Consider the following 15,914-nt stretch of genomic DNA (forward strand, 5'->3'; position numbering starts at 1 on the left):
TTAAAAGAAAAGAGGAAAAAAATAATTGAGCACTGTATACTACTGGAACAAGTGAAATGCAAAGAAAGCAAATTTAGTATATGGAAAGGATCTCCCAAGTGTTGGTACTGCAAGCGTACAATTTCGCCAGTCAGGTTCATATCTTCCTAAAGGTAAACGTTGACAGCTAAGTTACCAGAAAATGTTTTCTTTGGAACCATTCTGTGTTCAGCACGAGAATTTAAACATTCTGAGCCCCTCGTTTAGAATCAGTCTTCAGGAAGTTGTCTAATAAGTAACTTTGTGGGGGAAAGACACGAATGTGGGAAAACCCATTCAGTTCTAGAGAAAGTACCCGTAAAGACCTTTAAGGAAAGTGCAATCTGTAAAAACACAAAGCTCTCTGGGGCAAATGTATGTCCACTTCTTGATGTGAGAAGAAATGAGAAATTTATGATATTTCTCTTCTTCCTACATACTGTAAAATTATCACACCCTCAACCTTTCCTTTCTGAGGTGCAGGTAACTGGGACTTAATGCCGCAGGGTTTCTTTTCCTTATAACATTAACTATTTCCATATCCACAACATCATTTTAAAGCTCAAGGATCACACAGTGAGCCCAGCACCTGTCATATACTTAATATTTTCCAAAAAGTGGATTTTTGGATAAGGCAGGTAGATCTCCAATTCCATCAAAGGGAATGTGCTACTATTCCAGAAAGAGAACTTTGTTCAACAATCTGTTGCCACATCAGGCAATTCTGAGGCACAAAAACAAGGGAAAATATAGCAAGATTCCAGATTAAGTGCTATCAAAATGACATCAGCACATCTCAGTATTGCACATAGATTTTAACGGCATGACAATGATCTGATTTCAACAGCATGACACTGATCTTTAAAATCCAGAAATGATCCACTCCAATTTATTTTGGTTTTTCTCTTTAAAAATACTTTTTATCTGGAAATAATTTCAAAATTAGAGAAGCAGTTGCAAAAATAGTACCAAGACATTGGTGCAGGGGTCAGTGGTAGGGGGATGTGTGAGAGCACATTAACAACATGCTCCTGGGGAGTGTTGCTGTTGAAAACGAATGTGTTCATGTGGTTGTAGGGTATCTTCTTAGTGGGTGGAGACCTACTCAATAACCAATAAAATATTAAACTCTCATCCTGAGGAGTCCTGCTACTTTCTCAAATAGAGTGGCTAAAATCTCGAGTACATAGGCAGTGCCTAATAAAAGGAAACAGACCAATATGCCAAGCCTTTGATATTAATGCTTGTACTTAGGAAAAGTTATCCTTGTAAAATTGAAACTTAGCCTAAACAACTATTGCCTAAGAGTTACCTCCTGAAAACCTCCTTGTTAACTCAAATGTGGCCTCTCTCTAAGCCAAACTCAGCAAATAAATTCACTACTTTTCCCATGGAATGGGACATGATTCCCAGGGATGAGCCTCCCTGGCACCATGGGATTACTACCAAGAGCCAACCAGCGATACATGTGGAAAAAGACTTTGACCAAAAAGGAGAAACATTAAATAAAAAGGAGTTTTTATGGTTAAGAGATTTCAAAGTAAATCAGGAGGTCATTTCGGAGGTTAAGCTTACACACAGCTCAGGCAGATTTCATGAACTGCCACAGTAAACAAAACCTCACACAGGGTGCTCCTAAGGGCTCAAAAAATGTCCAGACACTATAGGCAAGGCACACAGCCTCATGAAATTAGCACACCATTGGTGGGCCTTATCCTGGAATAGAAGATCATCTGTTTCTCCAATGTGACACAGTTAGAGTCACTTATAATTTCCCTACTCTGGATTCTTCTACCCCTTTTACTTGAACCTATATTAGCACTACACTCATTAAATCTATGGTCTGTTCATATGCAGATTGAGCCTTGAATCTCAGAAGATTTGCAGCCAACCCCTACTCTCCAGTTCATTGAACTCACCTAGGACAACTAATGAAATGATGATGATGGACAATACCCATCCTCCCAAAAAATAGAGTATCTACAACTGCCAACAAAAGAGTTCCTTCCCTCTGCCCCATAAGATCTAAGGCCCTTCCTACTCTGAAATAGAGTGGGCAACATCATCCCAAAAACCTCAACATTGAGGAATGAACAAATATAAGGAGGGAATGCAACTACAGACTAACGTAGTATTAGTACTGTAGTAATGCAAGAACTTGCAACTTTGATATAAAGAGAGTGGTTTCCAGAGGTCCTGAGGGAGAAAGAGGAAGCAGGTGGAACTTAGGGCATTTTGGAACATTGACATTGTTCTGCTGGATATTGCAGTGGGGGATACAGGTCACCAGACATTTTGTCAAAACCTTTAAAATTGTACAGTGCAAAGTGTAAACCATAATGTAAACTACACTCCTTGGCTAGTAGTAATACTCCAATATTGGTTCATAAATTGTGTGGGCAAGGTGGGGTGGGGTATACGGGAATCCCCTATACTTTTGATGTAACTTTTCTCTAATCTAAGACATCTCCAAAATTAGTGTATTAAAAAAGACACGAATAGTAATAAGAATCCCCAGGTACCATTACCCAGATTCAGCAATCGTTAACATGTACCCAATTTGTGTGCTGTCTCCATATGTATGTATGTACACAGTTCCTTCCTGAACTTTCTTGAGAGTGAATTGCATATATTATGCCTCTTTACCCCTAAATACTTCCATGTATACTTTCTAAGAACCATAGTTAGCACCTTAAGGAAATTTGACATTGATATAATACATTGTTTTCAAAGTTAAACATACATCTATTATGTGATTCAGCCATTTCTTTGCTAGGTATTTACCCAAAAGAAATGAACGGACAGTCCATACAAAGACTCGCACACGAAGGTTCTCAGCAGCTTTGCTGTAATAACCCAAAACTGGAAACCCTGAGACAACCCTGTCCAAGCTCTCCTCCACATTTCAATTTTATCAACTGACCAATAATGTCCTTTATAGAATCTCCCACACACAGTCCAAGACCACTTTTTGCATTTAGCTATCATGTCACTTTCATCTCCTTTAATCTCAATGAGCTTTTCTTTGTCTTTCTTGGCATTGGCATTTTTAAGCAGAATGACCCTCATTGGGGTTTGCCTAGTTAGTGTGCCATGTCTGCCATTTAAAAACAAAACAAAACAAAACAAAACATTTTTCTCATTTAAGAAGTTTTTTTATTCCTAATATTTACCCTTTTTGTAATTCAGCATTTTACTATTTGTCGGTCAGTTTTACAAGATGTCCTATGCGTCCCAGCTATTATCTACACAGTGGGTAATGATCTCATCCTACTTTCTCTTTCCCTTTCCCATTATTTTAGTTGCATATTTTCTACTCTGTCAGAATGTACAACTCTTGCTCCTGGGGAGGAGGCAGGCGGGTGACAATTTTTTCTTTTTTTGAAGGCTCTCTGATGGCCGGTGTTGGGCAAGAAGTACACTGCAGGATGAACTCCTCCCTGTCAGGGGACAGAGCAGGGCAGACGTGGTCAGGGCTCAATGCAGGATTTGCCCCGTTTAAAGCATCTGACCTAGGGTGCACCGCGTTTGCTTCCCACCCCTCACAGGTCGCTGTCCTTTGTCGCCTAATGGCCAGGGTGTTAAAAACCTTTATTTCACATAGTCTGTTCTTTTTTGGTTGTTTCAGAAGGAAAGATAAATCCAGTCCCTGTTACTCCATTTGATCAGGAGCAGAAGTACCCATTGTCATTCTTGAATATGAATGGATGTGGCATTTAAAGTCGGTTAGGAAAGAACAGCTCCTTACCTTATTAACGTGTCATCATCCACGATCACTAACCATGCGATTTTGTCTTGGCTGTGATTCAGAAATCTTTCCAAAATGGCAAATGTCTTTCCACAATGACCTGGAAAAGGTGAGAAGCAAACCTCCAATGTATTGTTTTCCTTAAAAAGACACAATGCATTTTTAAACATATTTTTGAGTTTTAAAGTGTTATAAGTAAGCACTTGGATGCTGTATACCTTAATAATTTGACCTTTAAAAAATCTCCCTTTCTAACTTTCATAGAGATAGTGATCATTAGACATATCAGAGATCAGGAAACCTAAGCCGTTTCCTTCTCACAGGAGGCGAGGGACTCACACGTGGCCACAGCTCCTGGGAGGTGGGGACTGGGCTGGATCCTGAATCCAGCGAGACGAGAATGCCCACAGCGATACAGAAGCCTGGCATCCCTCTTAGCGCCCCTTATCGTAAAAGAACTGTGGAATCCCAAGAGCTACCACCCCAGGGACCAGGGTGCAAAGAGGGAAGGCTCGAATTCCTTAGTTTTCTTGGTAAATATCCAGTAGGTTTCTAACGGGATCAAGATACTCTGCCAGGTACCAGGAGATGCACTGAAGACCCGGGGCTGAATTAGACTTATTCACCATCCTCCAGGGCCCCTGTCTAGAAGCGAACAGGTAAATTACAGCGCTTCAGGGGGAAAGCCGGGACCCCACGGGGATAAAATACTCAGGAAGTGCACCCAGCTCATATGAACTCAGACTGATTAATAATAAACCGGGCAATCTGGCCTTTATTTTCTTTATTCTTAATCGCTTTATGTTTCTTTAACCATTGCGGTATGTAATTTTGAAAGTCATCTCCAATTGTTTTTTGGAATGATATTGAATATAAATATGGATAACAGTTCAGTCTAAACATAAATTAAATTAAAATAAAGAATGCATGAATAAATAAATGATGACTAAAGTCAACCTAAATTGGGGGTAGGGAATGGGGAGTTAATGTGTAGTGGGTGCAGATGGGCTGCTGGAGTGATGAAAAGGTTTGGTACTAGAAGGCGGTGACAGCAGCACTGCGCTGCAAATGTAATTAATACACCGAATCCCAGAGTTGAAAGCAGTTAAAGGGGAAATTTCGAGTTGTATATATGTTACCATAACAAAAAATTAAAAAACAAACAACTCACCTCTCTCTGTATTTGGAATTCCCAAATCAACAGTAGGAATGGAACTTTCCGCATAGTCGCTGTAGTATTCAATGATCCCTGCCTGTCCTTCCCAAGTCTGCTTTACGATGGGTACTGAAAAAATTCCAGAGGCAACAATCACTGGCACAGCCATAGAGGAAACCTTGGGAACTCAATGTGGCGGCATAACTACCCCAGGAAGAAAACGAACGGTCACTTGGTCTTCAGGGGTTCTAAGATTTAGAGCTTGCTTTTGACCCTGAGAAACGCAAAAGTTGTTTGCTGATAACAGCACAGTATTAAAACCCTATTCTTGGGGCACTTTTTTTTTTTAATATTTTATTTATTTCTCTCCCCTCCCAGTTGTCTGCTCTCTGTGTCCACCCACTGTGGGTTCTTCCATGACCTCCTCCATCCTTATCAGCGGCACCGGGAATCTGTGTCTCTTTTTGTTGCGTCATCTTGCTGTGTCAGCTCTCCATGTGTGCCGTGCCATTCTTGGGCAGGTTGCACTTTCTTTCGCAAGGGACAGCTCTCCTTACGGGCACACTACTTGCATGTGGGGCTCCCCTACGCGGGGGACACAACTGCGTGGCAGGGCACTCCTTGCGCGCATCAGCACTGCGCATGGGCCAGCTCCACACAGGTCAAGGAGACCCAGGGTTTGAACTGCAGACTTCCCATATGGTAGGCGGATGCCCTATTCATCGGGCCAAGTCCACCTCCCAGGGCACTTTCAATATCCTCTAAGCAAAGCATTTCTTATTCCCATGATACATGCACTTACTTCCTATCATATAATGTTAAATTTTCTAGTCTGATCACACTGTTGTGTTTAATTTAAATTAATTCAAATTAATTTTCCTTTTTTCCCAAATGCTATTCATTTAAAACTCACAACTGGATTTTTTTTTAAACATTCTTTTGGGGGCGTGGGGAATATAAATCCTTCTAAGGACTCGAATAGTCTGTGTGGCTCTGGCTGAGATGCAAACTTGGCTCGCTCACAATCAGAGATGTGGGGGACCTTTTAAAACGATTCCTCTCTCACCTTGAGAGTCTAACAGCACCCCCAGCCCTATAAAAGCACGGCCTCCTCACTGACAGTTACTGCATGTGATGAGTTATGTTATCGTGGTGCACTTTTGAGAAATGTGGTAGAAACGAGATTGAGATCCATTGCAGCAAACTTGAACATCAAAACCACCATCAACCAATAAATTGTTTTACTACACATAATACGAAACATTCCTAGTTTCTATTTGTAAAGTTCAGATGCTCAAAGGTATAGTCCATATAGGATTCTTACTGTTCACTATTTGATATTAATTCACTCGACCAACAATTCAATTAACTATTTCCCACCATACTTAAAAAAAAAAAGTTAGTTGTACATCTCTGAATTTTAAAGGGAAGAAAGGGTTTCTGTAGCTGTTTTGGTTTTTTCTGTTTGTTTTTTTTTAAATTATTTTTATTTATTTCTCTCCACTTCCCCCCATCCCCCTGTTGCCTGCTCTCTGTGTCCATTCACTGTGTGTTCTTCTGTGTCTGCCTGCATTCTTGTCAGCAGCACTGGGGAGTCTGTGTCTCTTTTTTGTTGCATCAACTTGCTGCATCAGCTCTGTGTGTGTGCGGCACCACTCCTGGGCAGGCTACGCTTTTTTTGCGCGAGGTGGCTCTCCTTACGGGGTGCACTTCTTGCACGTGGGACTCTCCTACGTGACCCTGCATGGCACAGCACTCCTTGCGCACATCAGCACTGGGTGTGGGCCAGCTCACCACACAGGTGAGGGGACCATGAGTTTGAACCCTGGACCCCCCATGTGGCAGGCCGATGCTCTATTAGTTGAGCTAAATCTGCTTCCCATCTGTAGCTGTTTAATGGAAAAGCTCACCTTAGCTACAATGTATACCCTGTTAACTTTAAGAATCTCAATTTTGATGAACCAAATCTTCAGGTCAGTGCTTTAACTTTTTGAAACTGAATAAAGCATTGCTCTTTTCCATTTTCTCCATCTCAAATCAAAATAAATTATATGCAAAAACTATCAATGCAATGCCAAATTTAAAAGTTTAGCTACAAACTCAGAGTCAAGTTCAGATAACCCTTTTATGTTCAACACAAAAATGTTTCATTTTATAATCCAATATTCATTAGCTTTTAAAAAGAATAAGAACTTAAATTCCAAACACTTGCTATAATAATCTCCAAGTTTTAACCCATTAAATATTACTTTTATAAATTAAAATATAATTGTTCTTCACTTACAGAAGGGTAGGTAAGTATAAGGACTTTTCCAGAACAAAAAAATGTCAAAGCATTAGGTAATGGATAGAGGTTGCTAGGGGAAAAAAATAGAAGGAAAAAACTAAAAAAACTTCCCTCTGTTCTACTTCCGGATTCCAGCATGGTGAAAATCTTAACCCTGGCACTGCAGTCGCAGTTTGCTTTGCATATAATAAGCAAGAGGACTTATCCATGACCATAAAGAAGTTAAAGATAAGGTCAAGGCTTCCATTAAGCACGTGGAGTCTTTGTTCTCCACTAGGGTTGGATCTAAATTAGCCTAACTTGAAAATGCTGGTCTATTCTTTCAGCACTGTTTGAATTCCAGATAGAATTCATATTATTTATAAAATATTTTATATAATTCTGAGGCACTGTCTTCCTTAAGTTATTGAACTTTGAGAAAACTCTTCAATATGGTTCTATGATATATTATCTCATTTTCAAGAAAGAGAAGTATACTTCCTACCACATAATAAGACAATAAGTCAATGCCTCTTTCAGAAGGATCTGCCATAAAGTAACTTGAAATTGGAGCAGACTAAAAAAGTTTTACTTAAAAAAAACCCAAGTGTGCGAGTGGCATAAATCCTCCACATGGTTTTACAAACACGAAGCAGGAGGAGACACACCTTCAGAGGCACAGAACAGATGCTTTTACTCCTGGTCAGTTTACCAGCAAAAGCAAGACAAACCGACTCCACCTGCAAAGCAAAATGAACCTGACACCTGACCATTTTACAAACACCACCGCACAATCCGACGTGAATATCGGCTGATTTTAAGAAATGTGCTATTTTCGAGTCACAAATGGACCTTCTATCTCAGTACACAGGTCAATGACCACAAAATAAAGCCCTATCCCTTTTTTCCTTCTTAAGAGAGGGTTAAGGATGCTCCAGGAATCCATGTATAAGGCCTAACTTTAAAGACTGAGGTGCACCTGATCCCACTGGCTGCCCTGTGACCTGGATAGACAAAGAGGAGCATGTCCAGCCACTCGACAGCCAGGGTGACTGCTGACCAAGGCTCCCCCCGGGGCCTTGGCCTACTGGCCTGGCTCAGCACTGGCCGCAGCCTCCCGGCCAGCTGCGTTTTACTTCCAGCCTCACTTACGGAGCTCTATTAAAGAAGATGACTGTACTGCAGCACCAGAAGCCTCTTTAATTAAAGAGTGCTCCAGCTACCAAGCACTCTTTCCAATAAATTTGTTCAGACTTGCCACTTCTAGACAAGATCACGGCAGCCAGGATATCCAACAGATGTTTTTTTTTCCATCAGAAAGAACAAAGCATGTAAGAGCTCAGGACGCTGTGAAAAGGAATTTAAGGCTGAGCAAACGGCAATGTGACCTCTCTAATTCATGGCAGCTTGCAGGAGGACAGCATCTCACAAAAACAGCGGCTGCCACGAGCCCCTGAAACATGAACACGAACCGTGTGACAAAATGACGCAAGACTTTCCAACAGCTCATGGCACACAACGAAAAACACATAACCCGAGAGTAAGTGATCAAGCTGAATATTAAGCCTCCAGGGATCTTTTACCGGCTTAAATGTAATTTTACATCATATGCCAAATTTGCCCCCTTATATACTACTTATAAAGTGTCTTTAAAACCCTACCGCATGCTTGTATCTTAGCGCACACTGCTCTTTTATTTTCTGAAGCCAAAAGATAGAATACATTTTTGCCTTGTTCTAACAATGCTCTATTTCATCTATATCACAATGAAGACACAATCAGTTATAGAAATGTTTCCCTGTTAGGCAAAAACTATGTAAAAAAACCTCCTTTTATTTTCAAAGTTGGTCTTTTTTTTTTTTTTTTATAATTCATTTTTTTTAAAAAAAATATTACATTCAAAAATATGAGGTCCCATTCAACCCCACTGCCCCCACCTCCCACTGCCCCCACAGCAACACTCTCTCCCATCATCATGACACATCCACTGCACCTGGCAAGTACATCTCCGGGCATCGCTGCACCCTATAGTCAATGGTCCACATCATAGCCCACACTCTCCCACGCTCCATCCAGTGGGCCCTGGGGGGGTCTACAATGTCCCGTAGTTGTCCGTGAAGCACCACCCAGGACAACTCCAAGTCCCGAAAACGCCTCCCCATCTCATCTCTTCCTCCCATTCCCCGCACCCAGCAGCCACCATGGCCACCCTTCCCACACCAATGCCACATTTTCTCTGTGGACATTGGATTGGTTGTGTCCATTGCACATCTATGTCAAGTGGGGGCTTAGATTCCACATGGATACTGGATGCAATCCTCCTGCTTTCAGTTGTAGGCACTCTAGGCTCCATGGTGTGGTGGTTGACATTCTTCAACTCCATGTTAGCTGAGTGGGGTGAGTCCAATAAATCAGAGCGTAGGAGTTGAAGTCTGTTGAGACTCAGGGCCTGGCTATCATATTGTCAGTCCAGAGATTCAAATCCCCTAAATATATCTTAAACCCCAACACCAACTACAATTCCAGCAAAGTAGCATGAAAGTCTTGTGAAAGAGATCCCATCTGAGTCCAGTTCAAAGTTGGTCTTATGACCAATTCTCCCCTGGGAGTAAAAAATGAGTTCAAGGTCTAGCGGCCCTTGCCTAGACAGAGGCTTTGAATATTGAATGGACTCGCCTCCGTCCGTCCCCCTCATTCCTGGGGGGCCAACGGGAGTGGGGCCAGAGCTGGGTCCTCCTCTGCTCAGGGCCCAGGGCAGGTGCATGTTCCGAACGAGAACTTGCCACCAAGTGCTTCTGCAGCACAAGAGCCGGCTCTCGATTTTTCAAAGATAAATCGTTTCTTATGGATGTTTCTACTTTGAGGTCACTTGGAGTATTTCTACCACAAAGGGCACAGAGGAAGACAAACGGGGAAAGCAGCACTCCCACTCGGTGTATTCCACTCGACCGTCCCAGTCACATGCCTGGACAGGGGTGGCCACCTAAATTCCCACCTTGAGTTATATTTTAGATCATTGGTAGGTTTCAATTCCTAGCTATCCTCAGTGCTCCTGCAAATAAAAAGCCTACCCTCCTAGCTTCCGGCCAAGCAAAGGCGGGCCTTCAGCCTAGGAAGGTGTCAACATGAGCCCGAGCCTGAAAAAGCCTTCACAAAGGCTGTAAGACAGCTGTGCTGGGGTGGGGGAAGCAGGGGCTGGGGGCAAGAAAACCCCAGTTCTCAAGTTCAGTCCCCCACTCAGCGGCTTCAAGAACTTGGGCTGGGTATGTATACTTCCATCCTCAGCCTTCTCCATGCCATCAAGCAAAAACCAATTATTATCACAACACTAAATTAGATGCTACAACGTACGTGCAAAGCATAGTGGACAATGTAAAAAAAAGATTAGCAAAGTCAGCAGCAGTTACTGTAAGGGTGTCACTAACGTATTGTTACAGGATAATAATTGGGGCCAGCTTGTGGCGAGACAACTAAAAGAAGACAGGCACACGTCCATCCAGCCAAATGGACACCAAGTCACTGAAATTCTGCTCAGACCTGTCTTTACAAGCATGCCGAAGCTTAAAGATGGCTTGCCACAGACACCCACCTGAAAGAGCTTCAAAATGGCTTCCGGGTGACATGCTTCAGTGACCCCAAATCCAAATTAATTAGCAGCAAATAGGGGCATCTGGCTCCAGGCATGTTGTATTTAATGCTCAAAAGGTGCTTTTAAGATTTTATCATTTTTAAAGGTGTTGGACTCAAAATTCAAATATAAAAGCACTTTTTATTTATCTGAAAAGTGTATCTGAACCTTATGCAAAATAAGAAAGCAGTAAACTAGATGATTCAAAATTACTAAATTAAAATTAACATTTTTTTCATTTCTGTAGAATATGAAAAATACAGCAGGAATGATCCCTAATTTTACTGCTTTACTTCCACTTGAAAAATGTGTTTCAGAAAATTCTATCATCAATACCATCATTCTTAACAACATCATATGAACAACCACTACTAAGCTTCAAGGTCAATTAAATCAATGTGAACATTTCTGCCGGCTGTAAAAAGAAGAAAAGAAAAGCAGTGTACTTTATTTCCCTTGACAGCTTTTTCTCTAAAGATATTTGTCAAAAATCAAACCAACAGAGCCCTTCCAGATTACGAGAAAAGCAAAAGGATATTAAACTTGTGATGAGAATCTTGCTTTAACATGCTATATTGATTCTTAATAGTATTTTAGGACTGCTTGTACAATGAATATATATACTTATTTAGGCTGATTTAATAGGATTTGGGGGTTAACTTTTCTATTTTAGGTAAATATGAAGGTTTATAGTTAAGGTACTTTAACAGATTTTTAATAATAACTGAGTATTAGTTGATGCTGATTTCTTAGACAAAACTAGAATCCCAAACTATAATATTATCATTATTATACTATTGGTTTATTTGGAAAGTATTTTTCCCTTTTGAATATAATTTGTAGGGATCATATTGTCACATATTTAAATGAATTTGTCCCTACAGTGTCAATTCCATGAAATGACAGTTGCTTTAGAAATCACTCCTACATAAATAGCACCCCTTCAGGGAAATCTATAGTCTTTTCATGGGAAAAATATTAGCACACTGCTAAAATTAGAAAATCCAAGAGTCTGGCTAATTTTCAATTTCAGAAAAGTGCTGCTTGAAATGAGGTGAAAAAAGAGAGACATTATGTCTATTTATAGGAAGGACCTCCTTTTCTTTTTTTACATTGTTACCATAGCTTGACAGGATTTTCTAATGACATTGATAACTTCACTATAAACAACATTCTTCTACATGCCAGGGTTTCCTTAAGAAGGCACCACTGAATACAAGGCACCTTTTCCTCTTCCCATACTATACACGAGGACATACAAATCTTTAAGGGAAAAAAAAGTTCCAGCCTGGGCATTTGAAATCAATATAAAAAGAAGGCCCAGTCTTCACAAATTCTTTTGTGGCATTCCGTAACCTTGAAATCCCCTTTTTCTTAATCTTCATCCAGTTCAGGGACTGCGCACAGGATGTGTGTCTGGTTATCAAAATAGGACACGGATTTGCAAAAGAGATTGCTATTCACATATCGTCTCCAAGATTGCCATCGCAGAGCCTTTCCATTTCCCATTTAAACTACTGTTCTAAACAGCATTTTAAAGGGCTACGACCAGTTACGTTCGATATAAAATCATCCTTTCTCATTGACTTTGTTGACCAAAGTGATACAGGGAAGAATGCTGGTTAAATTATTACTTTCACTTTATCTGCCATTATCTCTTTCTTGAGTTTATACCTGGTTTGTACTCTTTTTTAAAAGGCAGCTTGGATTTTAAAAGTTCAATAAAAATGAATAACCTAAAACATACTTCTGTCGCCATGAAATTTCTTGCATGTTTTGACTGCAACAAAAATATCCTCCTTCCTCACTGGATTCCCCTAAAAAAGAGGAAAAACGTAAATGCATATGATTCAGCATTATCTTAAATCTGCACCCATGTTAGATATCACAGGCTCTAGAGTCCATATTAACCCATGCAGGGATATCAAACCTGTTTCCAGGATGAAATTTTAGGGAAAAAAGGACCTGTAGTTTGGCTGGTTGCAAAGCCCCTGAAGCCAGCCAGACGTCCCCCGGAACCCGAGCTCTGCACTTGATTCACTGCACGTCACCTTCTGCAAGGCATCTCAGCCCGGCCTTCGGTGTGCTGGTTTGGAACACAGAGGCTGCCGTGGTTACTACCAGCCAGCCATGAAGCAAAGAGGTGCTCCCATACACGTTGGGTGCCTCCCCCTTTCCTTCCTCCAGCCGGCAAGGACTTGGAGAAAGGGGGGAGAAGTAGAGGGATGCTCGAATGCAAAATAAGAGATGCCTCCCCTCTCCAGCCCAGCCTCACGGTGACGTCGGGAGGGTCTATGGCTCCCAAACCCAGGCCAACCGGACGTTCTATCACCTGCCAAGGTGGGAAGATTTCCGAGGCCTGAGTGCCTGGAGCCTGAGTCAAGCAGGGGCCACACGGACACAGGGGCCACACGGACACAGGGGCAAGTAGAGGGATTTGTCTATAACCCACACCCAAGGTCAGCAACTGTCGCAAAGAAGGAAATGCTGGCTCCTGTGTTACCTCCCTTGGGCCAGGGAGGCTCCAACAATACTTGGGGCTGGCTTATGGTGACAGCTAATCAGATTCCTTCAGGAATTACATGAACATTACTCCAATAGATAGACTGTTTATCTTTTTAAACAGCACACGCAGTCTTTAGCTTGACGTCTGCTAATTTTTTCCTCTGAGAAGGGTTTGTACAACACGGTGGCTCTCTGGGGTCCACAGGATTGGAGCCAGGGTCTTCCAGAACAAGTGAGTTCATTCTGAAAGTTCTGGGTCGGGTCAGGCGAGCTCGAAGGCAGGAGCACTGGCTGAGAGGATTGAGGGCATGGGCTGGTGGAGAAGGCCCAGGTATCAGAGGAAATATTTTGAATGGCCTTTCTAAAAGGAAATGAAAGCAAAATTCCTTTGTGCAAAAGACACAATTCCTATGTTCCAAAATCATATGACTTTGGAACAAAAACATGACTCTGGGAGCAATGAATCGACAGAGCCCTGGCCTAGGACGACACGGGTTCCCCTCCTACAGGCTGTGTGACCTTGGGCTAGGACTTAACTTCCAGGCCTCTCCCTTCTCATCTGTAACATGGGAGCACAGCAGTGCCTTCCCTCTAGGGTAGCTATTAGAGGAACATGATTATGACTGTAGCCCAGCTCAGGGCACATGCTGCCAAGCTTAGCGTGCAAAGTGCTAAAAAGAGGGCCTTTGAGCCAGAGGAAAGGCTTTCCTCTATTACTTACACAAAGTGGCAGCAAAGACTGGCAAGTGGTGGCACAGTGGGAGTCCAGACCGTCCGTACAAAACTCAGGCACCGGGGTGAGGGGCTGCCCGTGGCCGCTGTCCCAGATGTAGAGGGCAATCTGTGGTCAGACAGGAGGTCGGTGAGGAAGGAAGGAACTCAACCGCCACCCCAAGTAGGACACACAGAACACCCCACGGAACCAGCACCCTTCTACAGACGGTATCAGGTTGAACCATGCCAATCTGTCGGTTTCAACAGGTTTTTTTAACTTACCAAAATGGTAATTTCACGTAGATCAAGCTAACTTTTAACAATAAGCTATGGATTAACATCATGGCCTCCAAGGAATTCCAAAGTAGTCATAAGAGATTTTAAGGAAGACCACATTCTAAAACAGCACAGATAGAGACATAAGACAATAGTTCAGAATGCTGGCTTCCTGCAGCATGGTAAGTTAGACTGACAGCTGACTCAACTACAGCATCCAAAAATACAGAATAAAATTATTTAAAAATCATTTTAAGAATAGTGCTAGGTTGGCACAAATGTACGGAACCTGTGCAGGACAAAAACAATGCGAAAGTGAGAATCTTGAAAGAAAACAGAGCAGCCGGGAAGGTTTTCCTCAGCAGGCACCAGCTGAACCCCAACTGAGTTTCTGGTTGGAGCTAATGAAGCCTGTGACCTGTCAGAGAATGGGCTGGGTCCCTCAAAAGCCATGTCCAAGTCCTAACCCCAGCCCTGTGAACGTGACCTTGTGTACACACGATCTTTGAAGACGTTATTACTTAAGATGAGGCCACACTGACTCAGGGTGAGTCCTAATCCAATGGCAAGAGCCCTGACAAGCAGAGGAAATTTGGACAAAATGAGACAGAGAGAAAGAGGGCCATGTGACAGAGGCAGACACCGTGCTTGCTGCCACAAGCCAAGAAGGCCGTGCATTGCTGGCCACACCAGAGGCCAGAGGGAAGGTGTGGAAGTCTCCCCTTCACGAGGAGGCGTGGTTCTGCCGGTCCCTTGACTTGGGACTTCCAGCCTCCAGAGCTGGGAGACAACACATTGCTGCTGGCACTTAGTGACAGTAGCGCTGGAAAACTGAGAGCTGCCCCCGCAGTGTCTAAGAGAGCATTTCCACATAGAGCTGGACCTTGGAGCCAGACAGGGACGGGGCCTCCTCTGAGATGGTTAACCAAATCAGGTCTTCCCTGACTGTGCCACCTGTGTGGTCCAGAAATACCTCAAGAAATAAAAGTGGGCCCAAGTTAGGATAAGCCTCAAGCAGCAGACAGAAGAAATCGTGAATCCTTACTGGGGGAACTCATGCCTTTACTACAGACCTTGGAGAATTGCCACAGATATAGTTTCTTTTTTTTTTTGGTAGTTGATTGGATTTTTTTTTTAAGATTTATTTATTTATTTAACCACCCCACCCCACCCCCAGCTGTTCTCTGTGCCCATTTGCTGTGTGTTCTGTGTTCTTCTTTATCCGCTGCTGTTGTCAGTGGCACCGGAATCTGTTTCTTTTTTTGTTGCGTCACCTTGTTGTGTCAGCTCTCTGTGTGTGCAGCACCATTCCTGGGCAGGCTGCACTTTCTTTCGTGCTGGGCGGCTCTCCTTACGGGGTGCACTCCTTGCACATGGGGCTCCCCTACGCAGGGGACACCCCTTCGCAGCACAGCACTCCTTGCGCGCATCAGCACTGCACATGGGCCAGCTGCACACGGGTCAAGGAGGCTCGGGGTTTGAACCGCGGACCTCCCATGTGGTAGATGGACGCCCTAACCAATGGGCCAAGTCCGCCGCCCCAGATATAGTTTCAAAGGAACAAGGGTACTCAGAAAAAAAAGATCACAAAAAATGCAAAGAA

General features: G+C 42.7%; 1 protein-coding gene across 5 annotated transcripts in view; it reads right to left on the bottom strand.

Annotated features, from left to right (window-relative positions):
• The window catches only part of B3GLCT (beta 3-glucosyltransferase), a 147,384-nt gene that overhangs the window by 69,679 nt on the left and 61,791 nt on the right, over nucleotides 1-15,914 (bottom strand). For all 5 annotated transcript variants that reach the window (XM_058276992.2, XM_058276988.2, XM_058276990.2 and 2 more), the window contains 4 exons: nucleotides 14,043-14,162; nucleotides 12,564-12,633; nucleotides 4,938-5,051; nucleotides 3,767-3,866 (listed from right to left, as the gene is read on the bottom strand). In XM_058276992.2, coding sequence (XP_058132975.1) covers nucleotides 3,767-3,866; nucleotides 4,938-5,051; nucleotides 12,564-12,633; nucleotides 14,043-14,162 — 404 coding nt within the window. The remainder of the gene's footprint in view (nucleotides 1-3,766; nucleotides 3,867-4,937; nucleotides 5,052-12,563; nucleotides 12,634-14,042; nucleotides 14,163-15,914) is intronic.

This window comes from Dasypus novemcinctus, chromosome 15, assembly GCF_030445035.2.
Source record: "Dasypus novemcinctus isolate mDasNov1 chromosome 15, mDasNov1.1.hap2, whole genome shotgun sequence".
NCBI lineage: Eukaryota > Metazoa > Chordata > Mammalia > Cingulata > Dasypodidae > Dasypus > Dasypus novemcinctus.